This window comes from Limulus polyphemus, unplaced genomic scaffold (assembly GCF_000517525.1).
Source record: "Limulus polyphemus unplaced genomic scaffold, Limulus_polyphemus-2.1.2 Scaffold3671, whole genome shotgun sequence".
Lineage (NCBI taxonomy): Eukaryota > Metazoa > Arthropoda > Merostomata > Xiphosura > Limulidae > Limulus > Limulus polyphemus.
In genome coordinates this window covers 93,417-113,513 of record NW_013669281.1, presented here as the reverse complement: position 1 = coordinate 113,513, position 20,097 = coordinate 93,417, and the positions used below count along the sequence as shown (strand labels likewise).

The window sequence follows — 20,097 nt, the reverse complement described above, 5'->3', positions numbered from 1 at the left end:
AGCTCATTTGTGGCACAGTGCAGCGGCGGGCCGGATGAACTGACCTCGCGAGCCGGACTAGAGGGAAGGAACCTATTTAACAAGATACGTTATCAACTCTTGGGCTACTTTTGTTAAATCGAACAGTGGTTTTTGAAACGTTACTCATATAACGCATCCATGGCTCTAAGTAAGAAACTCGTTTTAAGAGGCAATGATTTAAACAAACTAGGAATCCTAGCATTTACAGCCTGAGTACAATAATTACCAGACCACATCCGGGTCATTGAGTGTATTTTAAAAATCGATACATTACAATGTCATTTCGCAATAAAACCCATAGAAGAAATAAATGAACAACAATTTGTTTTCATAACAACTAATACATTTAATTGTTTGTTCGTTTTGAAATGAAATAATGACGTTTCATTATTAGAAAGTGAAAGTAGCCAGTCAGAAACATCTACCACCCACCATCGACGCTAATATATTGATTGTCACTCTTGTACATCCAGTGTTAATTAAATATATTATATAAAATATATGATAGTAAAACTGTGATTGTAGATATAAAAAATCAATAGTGATAAAATCAAGAAAATAATATTGTATTTCTAGAATTTGTACCATGTCTTTGACTAAAATGTTATAGCAACTTCTTTTAATTATGAAAACATAATTATCAAGTAGTAAATTGAATGATAGATTTGGCTTCACATCTATTTATTTGTATTATAAATAGCTTGTTTGATTGAATGATTCACGAGACTAAATTAGGAGCAGCAATGCTGCATAAATCTTATATAAATATCAGTTTACTGTGTAAGTAAAAGACATTTCAAAACACCATACATTTCAAGTGTACGTCCCATTCGTCAAATAGTAATTTAGTGTACACATATAACTTGTGAGATAATTGACGCTAAAAAAGAATTGGAAAATCAATCATTTTTCGCTCTCTTTGATGTTAAAAGCATTTTTAATATGGAATAAAAATCTTAATGATACCAAGAAGTTTGAAATAAGGCTTATGTATCTAATGATGAACATAAACTTTTACAAACTTTCAATTTTGGAAGTATTTCAGAAATAAGTTACAGAATATATTTGTTATTTACGTTTTAATTTTTTTATTTTTCATATAGTAAAAAAAATATTTTCTATTTGAAACTAGTTTTATACATACATTATGAGACCTTCGTACATGTATCTAGACAATCAATAAATAAATACTCCAGTTGCGCAAAATAAAGTCATATAATATTTGCTAGATGTCAGCACTAGGAATTTCTTCACTGCTGCTCTTAAATCTCAATTGTAATTGGTCAGTACAATCCTACAGCATTCATGGTCACTGCCGGTGGAATCATACGATGTAACTTATGCGTGAAAACGAACGTATACAGCTGTGACATTTTAGTTAAGATAAACACGGAGACTTCAGTAAAAATCTCGAACAAGAGTATTTATTATGTCTCGAGCTCGTTTGGATCAATCGCAGTGGTTGTCTCTTACAGAAGATTCTCTGTTTTTGCATGATGGTTTGCTAAGAATCACAGATTTAGTTGAATTGCCGCATGATGTTAATAGTCTAGGGGATGAAGGGGAACGTGACGTTGAATTTGTTACCGTGGAAACTGATAATCTGGACGATTTGAATGATAGAATTTTAAGGCTATGCCGAACTCAAAATAATGCTTACACAAGACTTTTGGAGTACCGTTTGAATGCGTTACGAGGTTTATGGACTGCTCAAAAACAATTTGCTCTAGACGAATGTGAAAGAGGAAGCATTGGACAAGAAGATGCTCATTTTCTACTCAAAAAAACCATCGGAAAATCAACAGGAACAAGCATCATTCTCTTCTCGTGTTAGTTTGCTTCTGGTTTTTCCTCTCCTTCAGTCACAAAGCAAAACTGACCCTAGTCTTTGTGGCATTACAGCAAATCTATTATTAAAGTGTCTGAAAGAATGCCCTCCGCTAAGTCTTATGAAGGAACCTGCTGATTGCCTTTCAGGGTTGGAAAATCTTTTGTGCACTTGGCTTGGGGAAGAAGGGTTAAGCGTAGATCTTGACAATGCAATTGTAAAAGATTCCCCCCAACGACAGAATACTGCAGCAGCTTTGGTTGCTTTAGCCTGTGCAAGGTATCTTGAAACTGCATTAAAGTGATCTAAATTTTAATATTTATTTATCTTTTGTCGTGGTTATAAGAATGGGAAAAAACTATTCCAAGAATATGTCATTTAACTTAAAATTCAAGTATTGTAGTTTATTCCAAAAAATATTATAAAGGAATGTTAATTGGTGTATTTTTACATTTATAAAAAATTATAACTTTTCAAACATATATCAGACTGCTTGATAGAAATTGCTTTTTGCTTGTGATAGTATACATAGAATTGTTTTGTTATTTAATAGTAAACAAATATATGACAATTTTAGTGCTAGTATGTTAAAGTGTAGCTTGATTTTGGTCATTGATTATTGCACATGTATAAAACATTGTTATATAAAAGACTTTTGAGTTATTTCAATGCACCCATTTATTTTGTAAACTTTATGATAGTGCATACATAATTCAATATCTTATCTAATTAGTTTTTATAATAATTCAGGGGAATCATAAAGTTATTTTGTGAATGTATTTATATTTAATAATTTTTGATTGATAAAGATTGTTTTCTACAATATTAATGTGCTAGATTTAATCTTTATAATTACATTTCAACTAGTTTTAAATTATTTTCAACAGAAGCTTAACAAAATATTATAAAATTTATCAACTGGAAAATGAAATTTTTCAAATTATAAGATCACTTAACTACTCATGTTAAAAGAGTTTAAAAAATTAGTTTTTCTTAAAAAACTTATGTATTTCATAAATTTTTTTTAGAGGTTCTTTGCAGACTATGTTGCATGTAATATACCTGTTGCAAAAGATGCCTGAGTTAAACAGCCTTCCAGTTGCTGACACCTTACAGAACTTAAGGCAGGTTGGAAACTTGTGTACATCTTCTGTTTTAGGATCCAAACATATTCTCAGCTGGCCTTTTGAAGACAGATTAACTTCGAAAGGAGACAAGAATGAACAAGGTCCATCTTTATTTCTGTCTGCAGTTTTGTTCACACATTTATTTGATCATATACTTGTTTATCAGATTGTCAGTGTTGTTGAACCTGATCATGAAGACTGTGAATGCCACTTAATGAACATGTCCATCACCAGTAAACAGACCATAATAAGAAAAAGGAACAGTTTGATGACATTGACTTAGTTTGTTCTAAATAGTGATAATTGAAATGCTCAACTATATACCACATTTACTGCCAAAATTATCTTTGCCAATCAGTGTCTTTCTATAAGTAGTAGGGGCTCAAACTGGACAAGACATTACTTATTCCATTCTTTACAACAGTTGTATTTTTTCTTGCTGCATGTATTTATTATTTAAGAGCATAAAGAAAGGCAAGGTGACAGAAGGCCATTTGACTCGTCAACTTCAGGTCTTGTCCAAAAAGCACACAAAGCAAAAAACAAAAGTATTAAAAATCTACTTCTGTTTATTTTTTTTAGTGAAACTAAAATATAATCTTCATATCCATAAAACTATCCAAAAAATTATAAATAGTTAAAATTTAATTTTAACAGCATAAACTACATGATTGGGCAAATCATCTGATAATTGTATAAGTAACCAAAGAAACAATTGTGTAAGAACAAGTCTGCATCTAGGCTTCCAAAGCTTAGAAGTTTTGCCTCTGATATTCAAGTTTGCATTTCCAACCACTTTATTACATTGCTGAAACAGATAACAACATGAAAGATATCATCATCCTAACAGTTTTGAATAGCTGAATCCAGTCCTCCCTAATTGTTCTGTGTTCTAGAAAAATATAGTCCAAAACTAAGTCTGTTAACATAAATTAATTGATTTTAATAAGGAATCATTCTAGTGGTTTTTCTCTGCAATCTTTCCACAATATCAATATCCATTGTGTTATAAGGAGAACTGACTTGCATGTAATATTCCAAATGAGGCCTCACCAGTTTTGAACAAGGTCAAAAATAACCCTTTTCTTAAGTTAAAAATTTGTAAAACACTTGACAGATAACTTTAAGGTCTTATCAACAATAACATACATTTTATTATAGTCTAATAAAGTGTAATTCTGAAGCCAACTGTAAGCCAGCAACACTTAGCTTTTTATTTCTTTCTTTTTGTTCTTATCAGTTTGAACATGTGCATTTTTTTTGGTTTTGCAGACATTGAAGGCAGTCGAAGCATTACCTGTGATGGAAAACATCTATATATGACAAGCTCAAATGGACAAGGGCTAGTTAAAGTTGGAACCGGTTTATATGGTACATTGAGGTAAGAATGCATATGTTAATTTCCTGAAAAACAGTTTTTTTTGTTTTTTAAAGAGTTAAATAAGATTCCTTTAATTTTGTCTGGCATGAAGGCTTAAAATGTAATATGTTTGGTTTTCTATATATATATTGTATCTCTGGATTAAGTGTGTTTTACAAAATAACATCAGTAGTTTTCACTAAGGTACTATATAATACATACTTGTCACAGTAATAGGGGTAGATTTGTTTTTTTATCTGAGACCTGATTTTCAGAAATATAAATAGTTCAAGATGAAAAACCTTTTCATTAAACATGTGTTGGAGTTTTTTAATATATTTTGTCTGTAGGGTCAATAAAAGAAAAGGAACTGAGATGCTGAATATATTTTTTTTGTGTTTAATATTGTCCATTTTAACTGTAAATTGAACAGTGCAATAAATTGTATATTAAAATAACTTTATTATGTAGAAATACTCAGCAGTATTAAAGTCTGATGGTTCAATTCTTATTTTTAGCATTTCAAAAATATCTGAACCTTTATTCTGTTGCAGTTTAATACAAGATGGGAAGATAGATGGCAGAAATTTATCCTCCTTAGCTTCTGATTTAGTTTAGATTATAATAGATGATGAAACTGTATTCTCTTATTGTTTAATGCAAGATGAGGAGATAGATGACACAAGTTACCCTTTGTAGCTTCTGATTTAAGTTCGATTATAACAACTGGTGAACCTGTATTCTCTTGCAGTTTAATATGAGATGAAAGAGAAATGACAGAAGTATATTCTTTGTAGCTTGTGATTTTGAGGTTCACAAAATGTAATGATTAGAGGTGTAGAGTACAGAGTAGTAAAGTGTCTTTTTATTATTTCATATAGCTTTTCACACCCAAGAAGTACGTTTTGTCAAGTTTATTCTTTTGGGATTCTTGATATTTCTTGTTTTTTGATGAATTGCTCTAATTGTTTGATCAAATGTGAATTTATATGAGCATCTGTGTTTTTTAATGCAACAAACTACACAAAGCTTTAGGTACTGTTTATGCTTGACTGGTAAATGGGAATTAAGTACCTATTATTGGTTTAGTGAAGTGACTTCAAGAATCATGTATTCACTGACCAATAGAGGAAGAAACCTTCTAAAATTTCCACTGCCCAAAGAAGTCAGTCTTAATGCTATAGAAAATAGAAAAATAATCATCGAATCAAGATATATTGCAAGGTTGGGGGCATATATCTGAGTACCGTAATTTTTCAAGTGAAGTATTATGAATTTTTAGGTGTTTCGCTCAGCTGTTTGGTATTTTAACCATTACTAAAGGTTTGGTTTACTTAGTTATTAATTAGTTAATAACAGTTATGAAGTTTTAGTAATTACTTTAAAAAATAGAATAAATAACTTAGCTTGTCTTGGTGAGTGTAACTGTTTTCAACATTTATACCAATAGCTTTGGTCTTGGATGTTTATTAGGGGATTCATCTACTCCCGTGTCACAGATCTTAGTGGTGGGAGGGTGGCTTGGGGAAATGGATTGCTACTTTACAGACCATATACACTGGATAAAGATTTCACCTTGCTAGCACTGCTGATGAATCCATATACATTAAAGGTTAGTATGAGTGTTTAAATAAAGTTTGGTGTCAGTACAGAGATGTTGTTTTAAAAATGTTCAACATCAGGAGTTAACACTTTTTAAAATTTCATGGCTATATGTTCTTTCCAGATGGTTGTCTTTCTAATAGTGAACTTTTTTAAAATCTAGCAAGAGATGGTTATCTTTCTGATAGTGAACTTTCTTTGATCTAGCAAGAGATGGTTGTCCATCTCCCGAATGGCTACCTTGAAGAGAAAAGCATCACAACAATCCAATTTACCAGTGATGGCTCTTATTTTTACTTGATCTGGAGCCCATTTGTTCCTGCACGTCAAGGAACAGCTCAGCCTATATACTTGGATATATTTAGTGTTAAAGTAAGTATCGATAGAGTGTTAAATGTTACATAAAATGCTTAAATTGTTGTTGAATGTGAAAATAAATTGTCACACAAACAAATGATACAGAAAGGTAAAAAATTCAGTAGAGAGTATATCCATTATTAATCAGTTAACTTCTACAATATGTCGTGTGTGTATGCAAGTATAAATATATATATGTACCCATACTTATACATGTATGTATATGTATCTACTCTTGTATGTGTGTTTTATAACTGCATGTACCTACTCTTGTATATATATATATATATATATGTATGTGTGTGTATGTATGTATATGTACCTACTCTTATATATGTGTTGTATAACTATATGTACCTATATGTGTGTGTGTTTGTGTATATGTGTATATATATATATGTACCTACACTTATATATATGTGTATGTGTGTTTTTGCTTTAAAAGATAAGAAGGAGCTTACCCATAAAAATATCAGATCACAAAAATTTTTTTGCAATACCCAAACCTCTTAGTTATTTGTGTTGTGAAAAATCAATTTAAGTACAATAACTTGTAAACTGGTTTCAAACAACTGATTTGTATTTTTTTTTCACACAAATTTGCAGCAAGTTATAGATTTTTTAAAGTAGTCTACTGAGCTAAATATTAATGTATTAGTTGTAAGGAGAACTAATACATCAGTAACAAAATCTTTATATATTTTTCATGTAACCTTGCAGCAACACCCAGACACTCTTCATGTAGTTCCATTGAAAACTAAAATCCTGCTTAAGAAGAAAGAAGAAAGCTCAACCAAAATCTCCAGTGATACCATCTTGTCTCGACAAAGACCCTTTCGTTCCACAGTTGTGAGTGCCATAACCTTAGCTGCACTGACAGGCTCTGTATCATCCAGTGTGCCAAGTCAGGAGACCCCAGGTTCAAGTGGGGCTACTTTATGTTCTGTAACAATTTAGATTCTTTATATGTCTGTAAACTTGCTAATCATAATGATTGCTTATTATTGTTTTCAACTGCTGCAAAATTAAATATGTTTAAAAAAACATTTATAGTTTATAAAATTTACATCCAGTCTAGAGCTAAGTAGCTTCACAGTTAACAGTGTTTTCAGTCCATTTACACTATATTGGTAGACTGAAATAATCAGCTTATTTATTAAGGTTTTTATTAAAAATGTATGAAAATGTCATTTCAGTACCTTAAATTAAAGACTTGCAACTAAAAAAAAAAATGGAATGATTAACAAAACTGTTTATCTGTTAAAGTTGCCTACTGAATTTTTTAACTTGATTTATTTTTTATCATTGCATTTTCTAGTCTTATAGATTTTTACAGACCCTGTAAAAATATTTGATGATATATTTTTCCAATATTGTAAATACTACACTCTCCGAATTTAAGAACAAACATTAGAGGGAACTAGTACAGATATAGGTTTTATACATTAACCCTTTGCAGACAGGTCACAGGTGAAAGGCCATGTCATCACGTTTCTTGACTTGTATTCAAAATTTTATTGAATTACTATTTCATGAATTTATGTCAGTATCTTTGATATCAAACTGTAGATTATAATTCAGATTTTAGTATTATACCTTACTCAATTTCTTAATGTAAAAGTAAATATAAAACAGCAATTTTTGTGTGGCATATTGAATGCAGCACTGGTTCAAATAAGATGTTTGTGATGTCAAAATACTAAGTCTATAGTTTCGTATGAATTAGGAACTCAAATTACTGATATTGATGAGCTAGAATTTAAAATAACAGCCTCTTATCTTTTCAATATGCGAAAGTATTGCTCATGTAATAAATCAAACACAGTGTCACTCCTCCCACCTCTTTCCATTTTTGGAAACGCTCCCTTATATACACTTACTTCTGTATATGACATGAATATCCAATCGGAAGCTCAGAATGTCCCCCTAGTGGCTTTCTCAGCCATTTTAATGTGCTTGGATGCCATTTCTTTCTTCAGAACCAATATTTCAAGGATATTGGGTATGTCTTTTGTCTGCTCGAAATTTCATATTTTTTTAGATTAAAATACATCTTAGTTACTAAGCTTAATAAATTATAGTGGTATTCTGTGGTATTGATGTCATAATTTATGATACTTTAGTTATTCAAATGTATATATAAAACCTACAAAAAATTATTTTGTTTCATATCCTACACGTGCAAAATTTTTAAAGGTTTAGATTTATGTCAAGCAGCAACAGAGTACAAAGGTTATAACTACAAGAGATAATTGTTTGCCTTGCTTCTTTATTTACAATTCTATATGTAAGAAAAATAAGTTTAATAACTTATTTCTAAATAGCAATAACCTATATACATATATAATGTATAATAATTGAAATGTGACTGTATTTTACTAAAATACTAGTCTACTAAAACACAGCCAAGATAAGTTACTTTGTACAGACCAAAGGTCAGTTTTATATTATTGGTGGTTATGAGATCTGTCAAATCTACCAAACCCGTACAGAGATTCATTACTGATAACTATCTGGACATTATAAATATTTGAAATTTGAAAATTTTCTGATGCATAAAATAATTTTTAATCTTAAAATTAAAATTACTTTGCATGTTAGATAGGCAACATACTAAAAGAAAAAAGGCATGAGAAAAACATTGCTCTACAAACCTTAATACATTATTAAAAAAATTTATATTTTGCATATGAAAGCATTGTAATGTTTACTGATAAACTGCCAAATTTTGTTAACATTTGCTTACTAATTTAAAAGTTATAGCATGAAAACTATAACAAGCACAAAATGATTATGAGGTCAGTCCCAAGGACCAAGCCCATGCTGAAAGAGTTAAACCAATAGAAAAAAAACATACCTTATTCAAATCTGATTTAAACATGGGTCCTTCATTCTTGCTGGGTCGATGAACAAAAGCCAGATTCTGATGTTTGGCTCTAATAAAATCTGCTTTGGTTGGGCTGAAAATAAAAGCCAATATTTTTTCAGAAATATTTAAGTACTGTAACAATTTTTTTGACACACATCAAGGTATTTTTAACACTTATTAATTTCTAACACTATGTACTTTCACAGAACAAATATTTGAAACATACCATCAAGGAAAAATTTAATTTATCACAATAAACCAAACATTTTTCTTGCACAGCTATCACATACATAGTGGCAATGGTCTGCATAACAAAGTGCATGTCAAATATTTAATTTCAAACTGATAACACTGAAAAAATATGATGACTCATGACCTCAAAATGGACATCAACACCAAATCAGTAATGTTAAAATTATACTTTACAACAATCTGGTTTTCTAAATTTCTGAATATTTAAATACATATATAAGTCACCATATAGACACTGCTCATTATAGTACATTTGAAAAGAATGAAACTTTAAATAAAAAATTCACTCACTGAAGAGGATCTTTGGCATTTGGTTTTCTTCGTTCACTTTTGTAAGGACCAGGATCTAGCAATGTGTATTCCCAAATGGAATTGGCACCACTACTGCTCAGATCATGAACCATCTAAACAGTAATAAAAAATTAACAAAAACTAATTAATATTCTAGTAATTTTACTTTTAAAATTCACAAATTCATAGCATGGTTAGATATGAGTATCAACATTTTTAAATATTAAAGAAAGAGGAGAGTACTTTTACCATTGAAAAACAAATCTGTAATTGCAATTTGAATTACACATATATCACTGTTTATAAGCTTGTGCCATAGGAACTATTACAAAAAATCACTAAAACATTATCTTACCTCAAACTATTGAGTTGATACAATTTATGTATTATTTTTGAGACTTTAAATTATTTTTCAATATTTTGAAAGTTTTATAATTTAAAACTACTTTTAAAGTTGGAAATCAAAGAATAGTTATCATACCTTCCTAAAATTTATTATGTTATATTAATTTTATCAATACCAAACTGATGTAGAATTTGTTTGTGATAGAAATTCATCAAGTCAGGCTACAGAAAAAAAATGTCCTTTAGACTTATCACACCAAATTATGCTGGAGTAGTTAGTTTGTACACAATATTTACTTTAGGTTGTTATTAACTTAATACATTTAATAGTCTCTGGATATTTTCATTTTTCTGCTTTTTAATACAAGTTTAACTTTAAATGGAAAAAAATTACCAAAACTATATATATGCTACAAATACCTTGTAGAAATGGTGTCACTTATGCACACAAAATGTGCTAGTGAAAGACAAAAGTATTTTTTCTTTTGTTTTTTTCATGGGTTATTAAAATAAGTTCATTTTCCAAGTGTTATACTATTTTTTATTTTTTTTAAATAACTGTGTTATTAATATGAAATAACTTATTTTAATGACAATGTTTCTTCAGTCTTTGAACAAAAAAACAACATTACAATGCACTCAACGCCTCAAAGCTGAAATTATGCAGAAATTTTAATAATCTATCACAGCCTAGCAGAAGTGTCAGCCATTTTTATGTGCCATTTCTAAAATAACCTAACAAGTATCTAGTTAACAGTAATCCTAGTATCAAAATATACATTCAATAATCCCATGAAAAAATATAAATGCACTGCAAAATATTACTGATGGTGGTGGCATACCTTATGCTATTATAGTCACTGATATTCTAAGTTTTATAAATATGAGCTCTCTAAAGTTGGAATAAACAGTACTAGAAATTGAAAATTCCTACTTCCTTGTCATTAACTATGTAAAAGCTTTTTTGTTTTTCTAAGACTGTGCAAAAATTCTAAGTATTTTAAATTGTTCTCTTTCTGCAAGGCAAGTTCAATAATAATCATAATTTAGTGTCAAGAGTTCTGTGGGAGTATATTTCAGTTTTTAAGAAACAAATATCTCCTTATACAACACTTAAAAACTATAGATACATTTGATGGTCCAGTATATCAAGGGACTGATACAACATGATTTTCTTTAATGCTCTGTTATCTTATTGGGATAATTTATGCTACAGTATTCATTAGTATTCTGTGTTATTTAATGTGAGCTCATCGTATATTCATAGGTGAAATAAAAAATAGACATACACACCAGCATATGTTACCGATAAAGTATTTTATGGGATTGATGCAGCATTATTTTTCCTCATGCTCAATTATCATATTGATACTTTTTAGTGTTTCCCCCAATGTACTGTCATTAAAAAAAGCATGTTTGTTGTGACCTAAGATGACCTTCCTTTCCGAGTTACATTCCTACAGCCTTTTGCTCTCGGTACTGACCCTGAAGCACTATAAGTACCAGTCACCTGACTGGGTATCAAACTGAGTTCTATTTCATAGCAAGTCATGACAACCTACATGGTTTAATTCAGCAAAAAGTCAAAAACAACTGTGTTTCTTCAGCTTTAGGTAGAATTAATAAGGTGGAGGGGAAATGTTAAATTCCAAGATAAACTAACTAGTTACAATATATTTTTGATGACAGTTAACAAAAACATCAAAATAATTTATGATTATATTGCACTACTACTTTTAAAAGTTATACCTCAATATATAATATCAATGCATTTCATGTTCTTTAAAAGCTGTCAGTTTGATATAGTTTCACTTGGGAGAAATAAAGTTTTATAGGGGTTAGACAAATTAAGCAGTCATCTTTAATTTTTTAGGTAAATTTAATTGCTTTATTAATGCTAAATGCTCAAAACTTAAAGACTTAGGGGCATTTCTCCTTCAAACCCCAATAAAGGCTGCATTTGGTTCCTAATGGGGGCTTTCACAGCCTTTACTTACCTTCAGGGGCTGTGTCAAGCACTTCGAAAAACTTTGAGAAATTCCTGTATATTACAGTATAATATAATATAGTCAGTTTACATTAACATACAATTATGAAACTACCATATAAAATCATGCTTATAGTGTAATACCAACAGAATGTTGGTTTCAAGTTAATGCTTCAATTAAACTTTTGAAAAAAATTTGAAAATAAATTGTACTGTACAGAAATTGCATAGACTCATAAAATACTAACAACTTGTCAATCAATTTCTAAAGCATACAAGCTGAACAGGAAAGAATAGTCTTAAATTAAAGATTCAGAACATTATTCACTGAAATGATGTTTTAAAAACATGCAGCATAACATTTGTTTTTATGACTACAGAAAAAAAAGAAAACTCAAGAACAACATACTTTTTTGTAATTTCTCTTCACATGTAAATATAATATTTTATATTTTAATTTAATAAAAACAGAGATTCAACTTATTCAGTAAACAAAAAAATACTTACAGACAGCTGAGAAGGACACCAAGCACCCTTTTTCAATGATTTAACTTGGGAAATATGTCTTCCCAGACTACGATGAACACTGCAACATTCATCACATACAAGAATTCCACGGTTCAGCAAAGCCCAAGTAGGATCTAGCAACAAAAAATAAGATAATAATGACATATACTATAGGTAGAAGGTTGGACCTACAATTCACATACCTACTTGTATAACATCCACCTACAGAGGTAAAAAAAATTCTGTCTGGGTTTAAGTTATTGTAACCTTCTTCAAAACAAGAAAAGAGGATATTAGTAGAAAAACTTCCAGGTCATAAAAAGAGTAATAAATATGATAATCATGATGGAGAAAAAATTGGGATGAGCACCAAGGTTAGGCTCAGTATGAAACAAGTAGCAATAAAGCACATGACAGGATATAGGAGTAGACTGTTTGAAAAATAGGCTAGGTAATTACCAACTGCTTAAAAAAAGGATTTATATAGATGGGGAATGAAATCCTCCTCCTCCATTGTCTAAGTCTTAGGATGAATGGGGCTCCAGGAGAAATCAGAAATATGTGGTTATTGATAGATCTCAAAGAACAGCAAGGTTAACTTAACATTAATAACAAAAGTTTTCAAACATAACATAAAGATGTAATGAAAGTGTAAGCCAAATTTACAAAATTTCTGAATGTGTGTTCGAATGTTTACATGTACATTATAAATTCAGGCAGCTGAAAGAAATTAAAGTTATCATAACTGGTGTAAAGGTAAGGTAAGTAGCACCAGTTAAATACGCTGATAGAACAGTAATAAACAGAAATTCTGAATGAAGAGCAAATAAGATAATAAAATTGTGTTTAAATTGTTTCTTTTTTGTTGTCGTTGTTTCTCTCAAGTTCAGAATGATGTTTTTGTTTTTAAAACTATGGGCCTTATGACTTGCAAGAATGAGAATGAAGTGTAGTTTAACCCCCAGTAGTTGAGGACAAAATATGTATATTATACTAATCCTCCAGCAGCCCCAACTTCAAAATCATTCCTGAGCTTATATTAATTACACACAACATAAAATGATATAATGGATGCTACAAAAGAATAAATTAGGAATTCAGACCAAAAAAACAATATCTACCATACATGCAAAGATACAGTAATTTATCTGAATGTAATCATACTGATTGCAAACATGTACATCATGTTTGACCTACAAACAAATTATTATGTATTAGCAAGTTTAACTACCTATTAAAACAATGAAAGTCTGTGTGTTTTAACTACATTTCTCAAATATGGTGTACTTACTTACTTGGAATGTTAAGCACTGAAACTTTCCATAACAAGAAAAAAAATCTTCATTGTGAGAAGATGCTCTAAACGATTAAAATAAATAATAGTGATGTACTTGTTCAAAACTGGAAGTAACAATACACTGGCAGGCAGCAACCACCAAAAATTCTGAATGAAGAACAAATAAGATAATAAAATTGTGTTTCAACCAGTTTGTTTTTGTTGTCTTTGTTTCTCTGAAGTCGAGAATTGTCTTTTTGTTTTTAAGGCTAAATGGTAAATTACCTAATAAATATTACATGGTGCAGTACATTATATGCACAGAAAGTAATATAACTTAATATAATAGAAAACAAAAAAATTTCAACAACTTGTCTGTGCAAGCTGATAAAACGAAATAGTCTGTTGATACAGTTGACAACTATATACACTGAGAGATAAAGCATACAAATGTGTGGGCTATGCTCATTTATAAGTATATATGAATAATTTTAACTTAGGGTGAACATTTATCAAGTGTGACATTCCTGGGACACTTATTACAGTTGTTAAATTTGATAACTTCAATAATATTGAGTAATATCTAACCTGTTTATGTCAAGTTAATGGTGCACATATTTAAAATATTATAACATAGCATACGGAAGTCTGGCCTGTTAATTTCCAGTTAATGTTACACACATTGAAATAAATTATAACATAGCATATGAAAGTCTGGCCTGTTAATTTCCAGTTAATATTACACACATTTAAAAAATTATAACATAGCATATGGATGTAAGGCCTGTTAATTTCTTTACTTTTACCTATAGACAACAAGGAACCATTTGGTCCTTTAAGGATGTTCTTACACACCCATACTTGGAAAATGTAAAAATTTAAGCTAATCCTTTAATTTTCAAGAAATCACTGTTTCCCCTCTTAAGCTCATGTAAAGTGTTGGCCTCCACTGTTTCCATCAGCAACATATTCCATAAACCAATCATCCTATTAGAAAAATAAAACTATTTCATCTGGAACTTAACCTGTCTTTTCCAAATCTTAAATTTGTGTCCTCTCATCCTATTGTCTTTAGAATACAGCAAAAAGAAATCAGATTCCTTATCTTTTCGATCCCCCAGATAATCTTGTAAACTACGATAAAATCACCTCATACCTGTCCTTCCTCAAGATAAAATAAGTGATGAGTTCTTAACATACCTTTGTGAGATAATCCTTTCATTTATCAAATCATCCTAATAGCTCTCCTCTGTATCCTTTCCAGTAAGTCAATTTCAATTTTATAGATAAAACCGTACACCGTATTGCAAATGAGGCCTAACTAATGATTTGTATGTTAGAAGAAAGAAAAGAAAATGATTGAGAATCATATTTCAATGAAATAATGTATCTAATCTCAACCTCCTCACTGACTAATAAACTTATATGTGACTATTCATACATAAACATCATTTTTATATGGTAATGCTTGATTTCCACTTAATACATTCTATAACTTCATCATTACATTATATCTCAAACAGTTAAGTAAATAAACGACTAGTAGAAACAAAAGGCTCAGATATAATTGTAGTAAGATCCCAATGTCATGTCCCTCTCCACAAAACAGTGGGCTAGTAAGAGTCTTTGCATATACAAGTAAAATAAGTCCTGAGGGGTAAGACTCCAATTTAAAAGGATTTGCTTCATAGAATAAAATAAAAAGTAGTTTCCGGGGCAGTACTATATTGGAATGGTAGAGGTAAAAAATACACTCAAAAAACAAGGTAAGGTATAAAAACTCAGTGATCTCTCTTTTCCGCTTGTATGTCATATCATCCGTATTATACAAAAACAAGAAAAGCTAGCAAGTACACTCATTCACATGAATGAGCATATAAAAATACCTATTAGGCATATCAGCTATACCATTAACAAACCACAGAAAAAACTCAAGACAGCTAGTAAAAACACTGACACAGAAAAATCAAAAACTGATTAAGAAGGAACAGATATACAGCAGGTATCCTGTCACTTTTGTTTTAGAACAAAAGATGAGAATAAAACTCTGACGATACATTCAGAACTATCTCAATTACTTCCTTGCTTAAAATATTGGAAACTTCTCCATTTAAAGTTTTGCATGGAACTTGGAAGACAGGGTTCAAATTGAACACTTTTAATGCTTACAACCTAGGAAAATGCTAATTAAAATTTTAACTTGTTACTCTTTTGCTGGTTAAGCCTGAAAGAACTAGTCAGTGTTTACTAGCACAGAAAAACAAATCAGTTTTTTTGTTTATAAGGTACTCAATCTTGCAAGTGTATCATTATATACCTAGTTTTATTTTAAGAAACAATCAAAAATGCACACTTAATTATTGTTAGTTTGTAACTGCAATGCTTAAATGCTTTTATTTTATGCCATTCAATTTTTATTTAGATATGAAATCCAGATTTAAGTTATTTATTTAGTTAAGGAATGTCAAGATACACACATTTATGTTGATTTTTATAATGACAGTCTAACTTAAATACTATATATACACAATGTAGTGAATCAACCCTATGTGCTGAGTCTTACAATGAACAGTGGAGCCAAGATAACAGCTATAAACATCTTTAGCAGTTGAACAATTTGGAATTACTCTATTACATCAACAGCAAATCTATGAGAATAAACAATAGGAAAAACCTTCAATACAGTGAATTAACATTAAAATATAATGAAATTGTGCAAGAAAATTAAAATATTCATCCAAAAATGCTATTTGAATAAAGCAAGGGGGAAAAAAGTTGGTATTTCTGTTAAGGCTTGGGTTTTCATTCATAATACATTACAAATACAAGATGACAATTTAAAGATAATACGAAGTTTAACCTGAGGAGTAGAAATACTTGACTAATTTATTGAGCTGAATTTAATAATAAGAAGTAATGAATAGAAAGTAATTAAAGGAAATTTAGAGAAGGATTGAATATTAATTGGTGGAATATTTTAATTGTTAGAAAGTTGCAAGTTAAATTTTCAAGTATGAATGGGGGACACGTTTTTAAGGTGTTCTGAAAGAAAACAATTTCATTATAAATAGAGAAATTATGCTGTGAATCACCTTTTCAAAATTTCTCATTGCCCTTTGAAGGAGTTCTTTAGATTTCTTGAGCAGCTCTTTCAATTTACAGATTTCAACATCATTTACTCCTACATGCACTATAAAAAGTGAATGCTACTTGGTATCAGCAATTAAACTGTTAACACGCTCTAAATGACCCTGCACTTTAGCATCTAGCAAGCAAATGTTAATTCTAGTATTTCTATTCTTCCCACTACAAATAACATTATCTATATACTTAATGACATAAACCTCTTGATCATCTCATTCCTCACTTCATGCTGTCAATGGTTCAAATTTATTAGAAGCTAAATAAATGTTAATTGAACCTTTATCTCTAACCTTAACTTTGATACTGTTGTGAACCCAGCACTCACATTTGCATTATGTCCTGCTTCCTTAATTTCTGCTCACAACCTATTATTTTCACTCTCTGATAGCACAACCTTCCCCCAAAGATACCTCCAACTTTCCTCAAGTAAGCAAGCTCTTAAAATGTAGTGTATTCCCATGCTGTATCTTCCTTGCATATAAGCCCACAATAAAACAATGTTTTTATGGTTTAACAATAAAAGCATATAAGGTTATTCTGAAAAGACAAGAAGTACTGGAGTACCATATTCATCTCATTGACCAAGTTTAAATTTTTTGATTGTAACATTTTATTATTAACTTTATAACAACAACAAAAAAAACCACAATTGAAGAACATGAATATTTTCAAGGATGGTATGGAATGGACTAATTATATCCTAGTAAAAAAATGTACAAATATAATTAGAACATTCATATTCAAGGTGAAGTCATTAACAAATATACAATCACTGTAAGCCTTACATACTAAAAAGCTCATAATATCAGTTAACAATCTTATTAAATCCTTAAAGCTAAAAAAAGATTGGGCAATAATGTTGTTTAGCTGAAATTAATAAATCTTTGTTTTCCAACTGTTTTGTTTAGTGGTTTTGTTCATTATGTGCTACTACATAAAAAAAGCAAAAACCTTCTACACATTAGTGTTATTGGATAATATTAGATAACAATCTTATTATATCCTTAAAGCTTACATTTTAATGAAGCTCTTAAAAGACTTGAATACTAACACTTGTGCAATCCTAGTCAAACAGACATAGCAAAGTAACTCAACTAACCTACTGTTTTGGTTAAATAACTTAATACCTATCAACAAATGCAAAAGGCAGCTATTTTTCAAAACAATTTCTCACCCCAAAGTGCACCATAATATTGCACATTTAACATTTAGATATGTACCAAAGCTTACTTTACATTCCAATGAATATCTTACAATTAACTAAAATTAAAAACTGGACAATTTCACTGTAATCTGTGTTATTTCAAATAGGAGTCAGCAAAATATATGAACACTAACAATACTATTAAATTGATTACATGTGAGACATTCGAATGGAATACAGTATAAAATGCAATAATTGTAGCATTAGCATTATTAGATAATAAATTACTATTATGGCACACTAATATTTTCTGTTATTGAAAGTTTTTCCATATACATTACACTTTACACCAGCTGACTGAACACTCATGTTTTGCTTACACAGTCACAGTATGGTACATTTGGATCTTAATGAAGTAAATGAAAATCATCAGTAAAAATTAAAATGAGAACCAGTCTACATTTTGGGGAACACTTTCTTTAAACATTTCACACTAATGGGTATTGTTACACTATAATACATTAATTTTAGTTCTTATACATACAGAGATGCCAAGGGTCAGGGGTTGAGAGTGAAATATGTATATAACCATACAAGTCAAAGGTGTGGTATCATCTTGATGGTCTGGAGACATGCTCCCCCCCCCCCTGCCTGGAAGAAGTTGAAAAAAAATTGAGCACTTTGGTGCATTCAACATACCTAATTACATTTGTTAAATGAGAAAAGTTAAGTTTCTCTGGCTTTGCATGAGATTTTAATCCTTATCCAGACCAATTGCATATAAAATCTGCACAAACTTTTAGTTTTTAATAGCTTGCACCGAACAGTAACTGTCATAAGTCATTTAGTTTAAAATTATTTATTACTTTATTTATATTAATACGAGTTACATGACTGTATTACTTAGTCTAACATTATACTCTGAGGTTTTAGTTTTAGATTTTTAAGTTTTAACTATTATCAAGGGGACAGTTATCTATCTTAATACATATCCCTGTGATAAATTTAAAACTTAGTCTAAATCTAATGTTAGTGTTAATTAAGTTGAACTTAACAAATTACAAAAGTATAACTTACTTTATTATATTTATAGTTAAAACAACATAAATAATTAATAATAGATTATTATAAATATAAAACAATTATATTTATAAACTTTTATAATGTAAAGTACAAACCTGGGGCAGTGCAATCAGCACAAACCTCTGCGATACTTCTAAGTTTTCCCCTTGAAATCATCATTTCATAGCCTCTTTTGATTTATATGTTGTTAATTAACTATTCTGGAAAAATACTTCAAAGAATTTCAGTGCACACTCCATTAGCGATGACAAGAAATGAGTTCAATAACAAATAAGAGGAAGAACACAATAAACTTCTTAAACTTCACATTAAAACTTCACAATTTTCGTAAACTAAGACTAAAGAACATATGACCGTATGGCTAACTAGACAATCAAATATTTCCCTTAAAATAACTGCTTCGAAAAAAACTTATAATTCTAAAAAATTAAGTAAAAAGAGAAATATAAAATTCTAGCATTAACTCAATAAAAGAATGTTTGCTTTTATGAACAAAATTTCCAAAAAAATCATTTAAGTTTAATCTCCATTTTTAAATATGCGTCTTTTGTTAATACTTCTTGGTCGTTAAAATTGGTCTAAAACTTTTCAATAAATGGAAAACGGAAATGAACAATATTCTACGATGTCACAGGTAAATAGTTAAGGATTTAAATCTTTTACGTGCCATTGTATACACATTTCGCTCCTTGACCGTATATATATATATATATATTTAATGTTTGTAAAATGATTTTAAAGTAAGAATTCGGAACATGCTAAATCCCATCGAGATCATGTATGTTACTTTCTGTAGCGTGAACAAGTCACGGCACCTATCTACTTTTCTATGGGGTAATTGATGAAAAGATCATATTGTACGTCTCGGTGTTCGTTTGTTAATTTTCCGTAGAAATTCTTTCCG

The 20,097-nt window shown here is 29.9% G+C and overlaps 2 protein-coding genes across 2 annotated transcripts; one reads left to right on the top strand and one right to left on the bottom strand.

Annotated features, from left to right (window-relative positions):
* The first annotated feature begins 1,302 nt into the window (after positions 1-1,302).
* On the top strand, positions 1,303-7,252 carry LOC106469823 (E3 ubiquitin-protein ligase highwire-like). Its single transcript, XM_022398385.1, has 6 exons — positions 1,303-2,128; positions 2,878-3,077; positions 4,249-4,357; positions 5,810-5,948; positions 6,146-6,310; positions 7,016-7,252. Exons 1-6 carry the CDS (start codon positions 1,785-1,787, stop codon positions 7,250-7,252), a joined length of 1,194 nt encoding a protein of 397 aa, XP_022254093.1. The 5' UTR covers positions 1,303-1,784.
* Positions 7,253-7,276: 24 nt separating this feature from the next.
* LOC106469822 (ARF GTPase-activating protein GIT1-like) lies at positions 7,277-19,628 on the bottom strand. Its single transcript, XM_013930333.2, has 5 exons — positions 19,289-19,628; positions 12,547-12,680; positions 9,708-9,820; positions 9,153-9,255; positions 7,277-7,312 (listed from the first exon to the last, which is right to left on the bottom strand). Exons 1-5 carry the CDS (start codon positions 19,350-19,352, stop codon positions 7,277-7,279), a joined length of 450 nt encoding a protein of 149 aa, XP_013785787.1. The 5' UTR covers positions 19,353-19,628.
* Positions 19,629-20,097: the final 469 nt, after the last annotated feature.